General features: G+C 52.1%; 1 protein-coding gene across 2 annotated transcripts in view; it reads left to right on the top strand.

The window, feature by feature from the left end:
* The window catches only part of DMAP1 (DNA methyltransferase 1 associated protein 1), a 36,493-nt gene extending 23,883 nt beyond the window's left edge, over positions 1-12,610 (top strand). The window contains exons 9-11 of one of the 2 annotated variants that reach the window (XM_026086719.1): positions 3,807-3,879; positions 5,894-6,177; positions 12,121-12,610. In XM_026086719.1, the coding sequence (XP_025942504.1) occupies positions 3,807-3,879; positions 5,894-6,177; positions 12,121-12,180 (417 nt within the window). In that variant the 3' untranslated portion in view covers positions 12,181-12,610. Of the gene's footprint in view, positions 1-3,806; positions 3,880-5,893; positions 10,010-12,120 lie in introns of those variants that run through there. The other variant, XM_026086718.1, reaches the window with a different exon arrangement.
* Positions 12,611-13,202: the final 592 nt, after the last annotated feature.

The following is a 13,202-nucleotide window of genomic DNA, read 5'->3' as shown; positions in this document are numbered from 1 at the left end:
TGGTTTCCGCTGGAGTTCTCTGAGGAACATAATTTTCCTGAGCCCATGACCATCCCAGGAGCTGAGGTGTAAGAAAGGAGACTGCACTGAGTGTTGTTTTATTTAATGTAGAGGTTTGGCCTGCAAAAACTGCATATTGCAGCACACATTTCTCCATCTCAAGCCAGAGAGCTGTTCTCTGTGCTGTGTGACTGGGACCTTGGTCCCTGCAGATTCCCTCCTTCTCTCAGAAATGAGGGCAGGTGTTACAGCAGTTCTAGCACTGGTGCATCTTTTTGGACTGGGCTTGAGTCAAAAAATGGGAGTGGGATTTGAGCCCCTGGTCTCAGGTTCAGGAGCTGAACCAGACCCTGCCATTGTGCCTGTGCATCAACATGTTTTGGTCAGTCTTCTGCACAGGGGAACTGTGCTCTGGTTGGTGTTGTCGTGCCAGGGTTTTGAGGAGGCRGCGCAGCTTTTGCAAAACAATATCTACTTAAAATGCTAAAACAAAGCAGGGCTTGCTGAAGTAAGCTTGGGCTTATCTGAGCCATACAGGGCACTAAGGCTTCGCCCCTGCAACAAGGCAGCCCAGCTAACGGACCCTAACTAACAGATTATCAGCAGCATTTGAGTAATAGACTGCTCATTTAGTTTTAATACATTTTGCATAGAGAGCAATCAGCCTTCATCAGTCTTAGAGATGAATTGGCTTAGCCAGCTAAATTCTAAAGATATTAGTCCGACAGCAGCCACATAAATCATAACATTTTCTTAATGATGGTAAAATTAAAATATACTCTTGCTTTGAGAAACCAATGAAGCCTTCCTATTTGCAGGCCAGATCCTCCTGCCTGAATTAAAAGGAAGTTTAATTGATGTGTTCTTAAACTAAACAAACAGGCCTACTCCTCCTGAGCGTTTCTAGTGCCCCTTTCTTTGTAGTTAGATTAATTTGTCCTGCCTGTCACTGCCCTATCCTCCAATCTTCAGGAGCATCAGTGAAGACCTTTGCTCTGTATTCATTTGTTGACCAGACTCCTATCAAACAAGAGCAGGACACACACAATATTACAGTTGAAGGCTTTGCTGGAGTAATCATTTGTGTTGCCACTAGTTCCTTGAGCTACTGGAAGCCTCCTAAGGGAAAAGCTTGTGCTCTTCCCCTAACCACCAAACCAAGATATTGTTGCTGAGTTATATGATGTTAGTCCCGCCTACCTGTCCACCTAGCCTAACCAAGCACGGTCTTTTCTGATTTTTTGTCCTTTGTTCCTGAATTCAGCTTGAAGTCCAGCATGCTTTTGCCAGCTGACGCTTGGCAGAAAGGAATGTTGTCTTTAGCTGGAAAGACCGTAATGTGTTTGAGTGCTGGGGACAAGGATGAAGACAGATTCTTAGGAGCTCTAGTAATCATGGAAGTATTGTCTGTCTAGACATCTTCAGTGAAGAGTTGTGGTCCCATGATGCTGGGCTCTCTGATTTTTTTTGGTGTCCTAGAAGTTAAGGATAGCACAACCCAACTAGGTCAGCCTGTACATCTCCTGGCTGAGGCAGAATTGTGCGTGTGATCCATCTTAAATGTTCTGCATGAATTCTTGTAGTGGAGTGGACTAATTCTCTRGACCAAGACTTCTTGCTCTCAGGAATATCTTTCTGATGCTCTAGGCTAACTGTTCCATCTCTTGCAAAGCTATGCTAAGTGACCTTTCCTTCCTTGGTATCCAATTGCTAGCTGCAGCATAGCACACATCAAATAAACGGAACCGTCCCTGTTCTGGTACGATGGGCTGCACTCTTCCCTCATCTGTCTTGGGACTCTCCCAGTCCTGCTGCTTTTCCTCAGAACCTGTGCTGCACAGCTACTGTGGAAGCCTATTTAGTATGATTCTACTCAAGTTAAGCCTCTGGTCCAAAGGCTTGACTGAAATCCAAGTACCTGATACCTCTGGCAGCCTTTCCTCTGCTAAAACAATCATTTTGTAGTCAAATGTAAGATTCAGTCTCTGAAGAATGAAATTCATTGCTGTGCAGAAAACCCAGCACTAAGCCAAAGACCCTCAGGGTATAAATAAGGACAGAGGTGGCCTCTAGTCCTTACCCATGCTGGCTGTTTGCACAAGGACAGGTTTTCCTCTCTTTCCCTACTGTTCCTGTGCAAAGGACAGCAGCTCTCACTGCTGTCCTTTTGCATCCTCTGGATCAGCTTGGTTTCTTTCAAATCCTTCCCTGGTAGCCCTCTTGGTCCTTTGCTGGTGTTTTTATTGTGCTTGTAATATCTAGTGAAAGGACCGGGTACTTTGCAGAGTATAYTGTGAAGGGCCTGTTCTCCTGGTGTGCTCTGTAACATCTGTACTCTGGTTTCTTGGCTGAAATGACGTGATGGAGAAGGTGGGGTTTTTCTAGCAGGTCCTGCATTTGGTTTGTGGAACTGCTGACAGTATGTATTCAGCTATAGCTGAGTTAAGGTTAGTGCTTTCACCATTTTGGTGTGTGCATGCGGTAGTCCTGCCTTCAAACCAATTAAAAGTTCCAGATGGTGTCTGTTGTTGTCATCTTTGCGTGGCAGGAGTTGTGCTGGGGAAATGAATGCTGTGGAAAAGATATGTTTCAGGGCCTGTGGCTCATGGGAAGTAAGCTGACAGTGAGACCTTCGGGTGAGCTCACCTCCGGGGCCAGTTTTCAGGGGGAATAAAGAATGGCTCTGCCTTCAGGTCATTCCCAGCCCAGTGGTGCAGCTCATGGGTTCATTCGGCAAAGGTTGGGGCCRCTAATTGGTGCTGGATTGGTCACAGCTACAGGTTGCTGTTCCCTCTTGGCTGTTTAATGGCCTGCTGGGCAGCTTCAGCTGGAGGGTTCTTCATAGGGATGGTGCTCCCCAGATGAGATGTGGGCTCACCTTCCCAGGATCAGGTGTGGAGGGGCAGTGTATGAATGTGTGCAGTAAGGTGGCTTATGCTGCTGTGTTGTGAATCATCTCTCCTAGTCTGTCTTCTATCCTCATTGAGGAAGGAAAGTGCTTTCATTCGTTCTTGGCTATACCTGCAGGGCTTGGAAACCTGTTCTCCCTGCTATATTGTGCCAGCTGCATTTGTGCTGCTTGTAATCTAATAAACGCTTGGTCTGAGCAGCTAGCTCTCCTGCTAGAGCCCAAATGAATGCAGAGGAAGGACCCTGCTAAGTGTATGCATTCTTCCTCTCCTGGCCAGCTCCGATTCCCTTTCATAGCTCACATCTGATGCTTTCTCTCTCACCTAGCCCCTTAGCTCCAATGTAAATGTGTGTTCACACTTCCGCCAGTCAAGTAACTGTGCTCTCTCTGTCTCTCCCCTTTGTTATAAAGCCTGCTCTGTAAATGAATCCCACAGGTCTGGGGCTCAGCAGGTAAAAGGAGAAGTGAGTCTGTTAGCGCATGAGTCTAATCAGGCCGGCTAAAGCGAATAAAGTAGGGCAGCATTTCACATTAGCCACTGTGTAAATGAGCCCTTTGATGGGCTGGGCACCGCAGGAGAGGGTTTGAAGCCAAGAAGAACTTTTGTTGTTAATTCAGTGACACATGGAAACTGTAAAACAGCGTGTCTTGCACACACACGAGAGAGAAAATAAAAGCCCTCACGACCGGGCTTTTCAATGCTTGCCCTCGGACCTAGTCTGAAAACTTTCAGCCCCTGTCTCCCTCTCTTACCACTTGATTTTTTCCTTTCTCTCCCTTTCTTTTTTTGTTCCCCCTGCACTATAAAAAGAAAAGCTCTCTTGCCTTTTGAACTAGACGGCTGTGAGTGAGGGCTATCTCTGAGCTGTGTGGCTCTGTTACCTTTGTGTTCCAGATGAAACTGCCAAGCTCGGTGGGACAGAAGAAGATTAAAGCCCTGGAGCAGATGCTGATGGAACTCGGAGTAGGTGAGTAAAGGGGGCACGCGAGAGAGAGAAAGAGACACACAGAGCTAGCCTTTGTTCTTGAGATGGGCTATTTTTTCCCCTAGTAATACAGCAAGTTTCTTGAATAACAGTATGTGAATGGTTTTTAAAATATTTTATGTGTTTTAAAAAAAAAAAAAGAAAGAAAGAGAGAGAGGGTAAAAGCCAGAACAAGATGCACAGGGTTTTTTTCCTCCCAGTAGAAAAATGTTTTAAAAGAGCCTTTGTTTCTCTCTTGTTTGGGCCTTTTTAACCATCAAGAGAGGCAGCACAGTATTAGGAAGGCAAATCTCAGCCTTGCCAGGAGAGGTACTTCTGAGTGTGTTAGTGACCATGGCATGCGCATTGTTCAGGGCTGCCCTGTCTTGCTTTCAAGCTTCATTTCCTCTTAATTTACTGCTCGTGGTGGCAAGTCCAAAATGCTTCTGGGACTGTTCATCCCCCCTTTATATGTTGCATGCTGTGTGAAAATCTGGAGCATCTCTACTGAAAGGCAAGTAAACACATATCTCTCACTCTTGAACTCTGGTGTCTTAGCAGTAGAAAGAAGGGTTCACTTAACATGTACAGTACCTGCTTCTAGCTGGAGGAGAAGAAGTGCAGCCCATGGCCAGCTGCTGCCCTCTGTGCAGTAGGTACAGTTTGCAGGTACTACATGTCCCAGCATGCAGTGCCCCTTGGTTAGACACTTGATGACTCCTTTCCTCCCCTCTATGGCTGGGGAATTAAAAAAAAAAAAAAAAAAAAAAAAAAAAGAAAAGCTTTATTGTTGATTTAGAGGTGATTACTGAGCCTGCTCCCAGAACCAATTTCTGTTAATTGTTGTTAATTTCGAGGCCAAATAGCCTATGGCATGATATGATGCTTCAGAGACTGTGCAGTTCTGAAGGCCTCCTGTGGCAGGTGAATGCGGCTAAACCAAGGTGGTTTCTTCTCTCTCCTTTAAAACTAAGGGAGGTTTTTGTTTTTTTTTTTTTTCCTTAGGAATAGTCTGTAGGCCAGGGAAAAATGGGAAGATCTGCTCTCTTAGGGGCTGTGTAGTCCAAGATTGAAAACAGAGGAGAGATCAGAGGGAGGGAGATTAATTGGATTATAAATGTGTTTAGTGGAATGGCAGGATTGAGGCTGAAAGAGTGCCAGTGGAGCTTACTAGGGAAGCCTTGGGAAGGATCTGAGGAAGGATCTTGGGAAGGATCTGATCTGCCTCCTAGGGCTCACTTTCCATGAGCGTGAGGAAGGGTTCCTGACTCCCCACTCCTGTCTTACAAAAACAGCTCAAGTGCTTTCTGTTGCTCCAGCTCTGCTGTGTCTTAGAGTGCAGAAACACCTTGGCTTTGTGTGGGTGACTACACACAGTGCTGGCAGGAAGGGGTCCTGTGGACAGCCCTGCCAACAGGGGACCACTGCTGTGTATCAGGTCAAACATAGAGCTTTATCCTTTTTCTCCCTGGCACATGCAGCTCTTTCTAGCTTTGTGTGTGTGTGTGTGTGTGTGTGCGTGCATGTGCTGGACTGCAGCAGGCTGCAGGGCTTGGAGGTGGCCTGCCAGACCTTGCTACAGCCAGTTCAGGTCCGCATTAAAATGTGTAGCACAGCAGCAGGGCAATTTTCTGCTTCAGCTCTGCCTTGGGAGGAGTGACAAGAGAGACAAGGGAGCTCAGCCCATCAGCCCCTTGTTGGTGGAGGCACAGGGGGCAGCAGGAGTTTTCCTGTCCTCTGTAGCAACGTGTGAGGACTTGCTCCAGAGACTGAGTTCACTTGCTCTGAGCCCTGGACCTAGCAGGTTCATCCTTAGTCTTTGGCCAGAGCCAAGGGAGCTACTGCAAATTCCAGGTCTCCAGCCCTTAGGGATTCTGCTTGCTAATGAACCATGCAATGGGAGTGAGGCTCTTGGCATATCTTTATGGAAACGAACTGGGCAGCCAGGACCTTTCTAGGGATATGCTGTCCTTGGGTTGCAACTGTGTGTGTTTAACAGGACCCCTTTCCTCCCTAGATCTCAACCCCATGCCCACGGAGGAGATCGTGCAGATGTTCAACGAGCTGCGGAGTGACCTGGTGCTGCTCTATGAGCTGAAGCAGGCCTTTGCCAACTGCGAATATGAGCTGCAGATGTTACGGCACCGATATGAGGCCCTGGCCAAAGCTGGTAGTATTGGCCCCCTCAGTGTGGAAGGCACCCATCCGGACGGCCAGGCAGGGCTCGGCATCGAGGAGGGCAAGGGAGATTCCAAGGACCAGATCATTGATGTAGTAGGAGCACCACTGACCCCCAACTCGGTGAGAAGGAAGGTTGGGGGGGCAGAACAGGGAGCACTCAGGTCTCCAACACAGATGCCCTGACAAGTGCTGGGAACGCTGCCCTGCTCTCCCTCCAGGTGTGCGCGTCCAAGGGAGCACAGCACGCCTGTTCCCCCAAGTCCCAGTGCTGCTCTCTGGGCACATCTCTTGTGCTGGACTGTGTTCTTGGTGCTATAGGTGGGGTCAGCAGGGCTTTCTACATCCTGCATGCAGACAGATGGCTTGACGTGGGTGCCACCACAGACCAAAGCAGTGAGGCCTTGGGTGACGCAAGCTTGCACCGGGGCGGGAACAGTGATGCCAGTACAGCTGCAGGCCTCAGGCGCTTCCCTCCTAGACAGAGCCCCATGAGGGTTGCTCAGCAAAGGGAGGTGAGCGGGAATAGCGGTCCTGAGATGATGAGCCATGACCTGCTCAACTTCCTGGAGTCAGGCAGTAGCCCTACCTGAGGCAGGAGGCTTGGGAAGGAGAGAGGTATTTAAAGAGCCAAGAGGGTGTTTTTATACCACCCTTTCAGTGCAGAGAAAGGAAAGCCAGACTTCGGGGTTCTGGAGACCACCCTAGCTTCCACCATGAGCCCTGTGGCGGCATCCTGGGCACGTGCACATCACCAGCCCTCTCCTCCCTGCCTGCATGAGAGTAGGCTACCTGCCCCTCACCACTGCCTCAGGGCCAAGGCTATACCTGAGGGTCAGCCAAAGTTGCTTTCCCCCTGTGCAGTCCCCTTGCACAGCTGAGCTGAACTGCCTGATAAAAACCTGCCCATCTCCCCACACTGGCATCCCTGACGCCTCAGATATACTGCCCCCAGTAGCAGCGGCACAGACCTTTACTTTCTAAAATGTATAATGTATTGCAGGATATTGAGAACACCTTATCTGTCAACGACAGAGGTGACACATTAATCTGGACTTGAGTAATGTCCTATTCAATTGTGACAATATGGAGTCGTAAGGAAGCGTTCCACTGAGCCAGGTTCATGTTTGCAAAGGCGTCTTCTGAGTTTTTTCACTGCATTCAATCCACCACCACCCCCACACACATGCTGGGGTCCGGAGGGGTGTGGTTTGCAAACCTTTCAGGCTGATTCACAGCACACTCGCTCTCCCTTGAGACTTTGCTTGTTGGGAAGTTGGGGGACATGGCAGTGGTGACCGCAGGAGGAGGGAGCCCCAGTGTGTTTCCAACCATGTTCTTCCTCAGCACCACCTCCTGGAATTGGGAACAAAGAGGTGGGCCCAGGCAGCACAGAGGGGGTTAAAGTGACCTGGTCTCTGACATATTTGAAAGAAATATAATCAAGTTAATTCACTGCAAGGCAAATTCAGTACCTAAAGGGCCCCCATGTTAAATACAGCACTGACCTTTACCGGCTGATTACACAAAGACGACACAATTAGATTAGTCCAAGACAAAAGGTCAAGCACATTCACACTGTGACCATTTTATGCTACCTTTCGAGGGGGGAAAAAATTACATCCCAGCTGGAGGAATATCTTGCAGAGGAGGGGAATGGAGCTGCTGTACCATGTTCTGCCTGGCTCGGTTATGTTGTGAGAGTCAGGCTGGGCCTTGCACTTTGCTTGCCTCATCCCTTTTTCACCTCCCTCACCAGCGAGGCAGTGTAAGAAACCAGCAGCCTGTGGCCCACCAGCAGCTTTTCTGAGGATGGGCTGAACTGAGCGATGGCTGTGTGTGCTCTCTGCCAAGGCTGCTGACGTTCCCTGCCTGGCCAGGAGCTGGCAGGAGCAGCCCCGGTGCCTCTTGCTCAGTGTTGCAGTTAAAACCAGCATAAGAGCAGCAGGCTGGAGTCAGCCCTGAGAAGGGGGATGGCTGGGGAAGGTGCTGGTGGGGTGCATATGAGTGTCCCCATCCTGCACAACTGTAACCCTGAGGGTTCCCAGGATCAGGTGCCTGGTGTGATGGGAATGGTGTAGGAGACAGTAGGCCCAGGACATGGTGCTGCAAAGGCCGTTTCCCGTGTAAGCCAGTGCATTGCCCTGTGTAAGCATAGTGCRCAGCCGCAGGAGCCCCAGCCTTGTTGCCTACCCATGGCTCTCTCATAACGGGGGTGGCAATATTGGTAGTGCAAAGAGCAGAGCAAGTGTTTTGCTGAGGGAGATCCAGCCTCTCCGCTCAGCAGGCTTGTGCAAGCGCAGTGGTGCTCTGTAGTGGTCTTTCCCTCCCTCGCCTCCTGCAGCCCTGGCTGCGGGTATTTCTGTGGGTGACACCTTGCCCTTGCCTTTCCAAGGCTGCTGCAGTGGTTTAACCCAGCCACCCTAGCCTTGAACTCCCAAGTTCAAGCACCTGCTTTGCTGCTGAGCTGCCAGGGGCCCTCAGGGGAGTCATTTAATCTCCCTGCTTCARATCCCTCTGAGTTAAATAGAGAATCCCTTTGTGCTGTTGAGTGCTGCCCATCCATGGCACTCCACACATTGGATTAAGCATGGATTAGTTCAGTCTCCAAACCAGCTGCTCCTCTGAAGCCAGATTTGTTTCCCCAGAGAGGTGTCTTGTTCCAGGTGTTGGAGGGGCGGAGTGCAAAGCCAGAAGTCGGAGTCAGGACTCCTAGTCCCAAGTCCTGCCCTGGAAACCTAGCTTCCTTTACAGGAGTTGGCGTTAATGAGCAAAGGCACCCCAGGGTCCTGAGGTGCTGGTTGTGGGAGCAGCTGGCTGCCCCCATGCCCCCAGGCAGTGCGCTCAGCCTGCGGACAGGGATACCCTTGTTAGCAGGGTGTTTCTCCAGCTCAGTCCTTGCCCTGGGGATAGGCAGAAGCAACCGTCGCTGGGGGAGCATCCAGCCCCCCAGCAGCACTGCCTGTAGAGATGCTGGCCCTCGGGCCTCGCTGCTAGCCCTGGAAGCCTCTCATGTCTGCATCGAGCACCCGTGGGTGCGCTACAGCTCCACGCGGCGGAGCATGTGCTTTTAGCCTGGGTTAGGAGAGGTGCCTGCGTATCCCAGTGGCAAGATGCTCTGAGCCAGCATGAAGCCCATCACTGTTCTGCCCTGCTGTGTCCACTGCATCCCTCCTACCATGGCTGCCTGCCCATCCTCTCCTAGGGGCTGTGGTGCCCATTGCTGACCATTAAAGCAGAGCCGAGATCCCCCCAGTGCCGTGTGCTGCTGACCCCAGTAGGGACTTTACTCGGGGCCTTCGGGAGGTGAAAGGTGAGCCGAACTTGGAACAAATTAGTTCCAAGCAGAAGTTCAGCCAGTTACTCCAGATTGGATCCTTTGATTTCTGCAACTCAGACTCCACTCAGTGATCTGTAATGAGTGACTCTCAGAAATCCTCACATTGCAGCACTTTGTTCCTGAGCTCACAAGTCAGCCCATTAATGGGTAAAGGAAAAGACCTTGAGTCTAAGAAGTCTCGGGTTCAGAGTCAGAATTATTTGACTTTTAAGCTTCCTTTATCTGAACTCCTGCTGACTTCTTGTTTTCTGAGCCTGTTTGAAAGCCAGAAGTTACATTGTTAAGATCAAACATTCTCTCTTTCCAGATGGAGTTACAATATCTGTCTTTTTTATATATATATATATATATATATAATATATATATAGTGTATATATACCAGGGTGTATATATATTCCTCTTTTTTTTTTTAATCGTTCTTCCCATTAAAAGAAACTAGACTTGTAGGCTCTTGTAAATTATAATGTAAAACATTTTTTTTAACCAGACAGTTCCCAATTTTGCCCAAGGCAACTGGAATAGCTGCGCCACAGAAGGCAATAGGAAGGTGATTAATATGAATTTGTGACATATTTGAAAGATGGGTCTTTTGCCATATAAAGATTATCAAACACATGTGCTCTTCCCCATTAATTCCACAGCCTTCCCAGGAAAGCTACAAAGCTCAGATCCTTTGTTTCCAGGGTGGGTTTTTGTTTTTTTAAATGTACCTTTCGGTCCCCTTGATTACCATGTATTTGATTTTTATAGGGCATCTGTTCACACTGTTGTGTGGGTTCTCTGGCCCTTTTATTTCCCTGTTAATCGGATCCCGAGAAGGCAGCCGTGCCAGGTCCTCTGACGAAACCCTTGTGTGTGTTGTATTTAACTTTTAGCCGTGCAAATTCCATGCTCTGTTTGCYGTCTGCCCAGTGCAAAGTGGAGACTCGGGGCTGTGTTCCTGCTGGGGGAGGCAGGCAAGGCCTCCCACTGTGTGCGCTGCCCCCAAGAGCACACGCTTGCATGTGTGTGAGACCAGACGGGTTGAAGGAGGAGGGACAGGCAGGCCTGGCTTGTTTTGGAGAGCGATAGCTCTGCCTTCTCCGTCCCCTGGGAGCCTGCTGGCTTGGGCGGTGGCAGAGCCAGCATTGCTGCTGGTTGGTCTACCTGGAGTTATGCTAGAGTTGACTGACTGGTGCTCACCTCCAGACCTGTCCTATGCCTTCCCAGGCAGGCTGCAAAAGCCCTCCATCCAGGCCACACAGCCATGGAGGAAGGCATGAGGATCAGTGCTGGCATACCAGGTCCCCATAACTTGGTTGAGACAGCCAACAGTCAGTTAATGGAGTGGAGAGGGGGGAAGATCACACGTGTGTTGGATCTGGCTCCTAGCTGTCATTCCCAACCTTTGGCAGCACAGGTGTGAGTAGCCCCTGGGCTGGGCTCTGGCTGTGCCCCTTCAGTGATGTGGTGTGTTGCTACCACGATATTTTCTGTGATAATCATCAGTTATCCTCATTTTACTCTGTGCCTCAGCCCTTCTCCCAAGCTGCTCCTGCCTCATCCGGCTTCATCGGGCTGCAGCTGCTGTGTGCAGTGCTAAAGTGCAGGCCGGGGGTGGCTGAATGTCTGCAGGGCTTGGCATGGCGGGGACCTGACYGCAGTCACCGTGCCTGTGCAGCGCTTCCGCAGCCCCTGGCATCCACCACTGCCCGCGATGCATTGCACAGAGGACCCGATCTCATACGGTGTGGCAGGGCCCCGTGGGCTCTGCTGTTGCTTGTCCCTACAGTACCCAATGCACGGGGTACCCAGTCACACTCTGGCCATGCTGGGGCACCCAGCATCCAGGAGCCCAGCTTTGGTTGCTGTCCTGTCTACGATGGGATGTTGTCTCGGTCGTAGTGTCTGTGCAGCACCTAGCACAGTGAGTCTCATTGCGAATGCGTTGATAAGGCCGGGGTTACGTTCCCAGCTTGGTATGGATGTCCCTGTCCTCCCTTGGATGCCCTGGTTCAGCCCTGCAGCCTTTTCTGTGAAAGGTGAGGCTCACTAGAGCCCACTAGTCTTGCTCAGGCATGGACACATCGGTGTGCACTGCCCAGAAGCGAGGTGGTTTTTGGAGGATCTGTGGTTCTCCATCAGCCGCCTGTCCCTCCTGGGGTGCTCCAGGGCCGTTTCACGGCAGGTCTGAGCCCACCTGGAAAGCAGAGGTGCTGCGTGCAAGGAAGGGTTGAAGACTCTGCCCTTTCCTGCTCTGAGCACCCCCCGGCACAGCTGCTGATGGGGTGGAGCTGCTCTGCTCTGGGGTTGCGCTCCCAAAGCCCTGTTCGTTGGGTGGTCTTGTGCACAGGCTCTTTTGGGCCAGGGCTCCTGGGGCTGCTGTGATGTTGCAGAGCTCGGCCCCTGTCTCCTGGTCGCCCCCAGGCCTCCTGCGCCGCAAAAACGACTGTCCCGAAGCTAAACATTGGGGCAGTCCCTGTCTGTGTTGGGGAGGTGATGTCCCCCGAGGGTGCTAGCCCAGTGCCTCTCGTCTTCCAGGGCTCCAGCTCCACCTTCACCCAGGTGGRCAGCAGCATGGTTCAGCGCTGCTCTGGCCCTGCCGGCTCTGCCGCTCACTGCCCCCGCTCCGCGGCCGGCTCCGGGACAGGCTCCGAGACAGGCGGGTGTGTTTGCTGCGTGACCTGAGCGCTCCCACCCGCTGACCCTGGTTTTTCTTTTGTTTCCCCGTCTCCCTCTTGGAGCAGAGAAAGCGAAGGGAGTCGGCCTCCAGCTCCTCCTCCGTCAAGAAGGTGAAGAAGCCGTGAGCCCCCTGCGCTGGGCGAGGAGGAGGTGCAGAGCTGTGTGCAGGGTCAGTGCCGTCCYGTCCTGGAGCCCCCGGGACAGCTGGCTGACTGCCGCCATGGGGCAGGAAGGGGGCCTTGCTGGGGCAAATGATACAGCGCTCCAGAGAACAGCGGGAGCCATCCCCTTCCCAGCGCCACGGCCCCATCTGCCCCCAGGACCGCTGGAGTGGTGCGGCCTCCGGACACCTGCAGCAGGTGCTGGAGGGCGGCCCCGAGGCTGCAGGGTGCCGTGCAGCGCTCTGCCAGCAGCCGCTGCTCCGCACGAGGCTGCCCTGTGTCCGCTAGCATTAGCTGCGTTTTTGTTCTGGTGGGGTTTTTTTTTTTTTTAAACATGCCAGATTTTTGTGAGCGTCCCTGTAAATACAGAACCCGTCACTTGTACCTGAACCAGAGTCGTCATTAGCCCTGGAAAGCCTGTGTGGAGCGGGAGGAGAGCGGGTGCGAGCCGTCTCGGCTCCGCCCCAGGCAGGGTCCCTGGGAGCCCCGGGTGCTCTCTCTTGGCTCTCTCTKGGCCCATTTCCCTCGGTCGCAGGGGTTGCAGTGGGGGTTACTGCATCCCCTGGTGCCCTCCGGGCCACCAGGCCTGCGGGGAATGCTGCTGCCCTGCTCCGAGCTGTGGTGGGTGACCGTGGTGGTGCCGCATTGCTGCCCCCCTCGGCTGCAGCCGCCTCCATCCACTCGTGGGGATTTCACCAGCCTGCGCCCCGTACGCCTGGCCCCCAGGTATCTGCTGTCCTCCAGGGGTTCTTGCATGGGCAGATGGTGCTTGCTGCCCCACACCTGCGAGTGCCACCTGGCCCTGGCCGAGGGGCTCCTCCACCAGGCCTACCCGTTCACAGGTGCGGCCCCCCCCCATGGCTGGGAAACGCTCGTGTTGTCCCCGGCGCTCACTCTCTGGCCCGGTTCTTCCTCCTGCCGCCCTGCTCGAGGCAGGCGGGACACCTCTGCCTTCAGTCTGCAGTGAGAGGGGCCCCCTGGTCTCT

Source organism: Apteryx rowi, unplaced genomic scaffold, assembly GCF_003343035.1.
Source record: "Apteryx rowi isolate R43461 unplaced genomic scaffold, aptRow1 scaffold_7, whole genome shotgun sequence".
Classification (NCBI taxonomy): Eukaryota; Metazoa; Chordata; class Aves; order Apterygiformes; family Apterygidae; genus Apteryx; species Apteryx rowi.
This window is presented reverse-complemented; position numbering and strand designations above follow the sequence as displayed.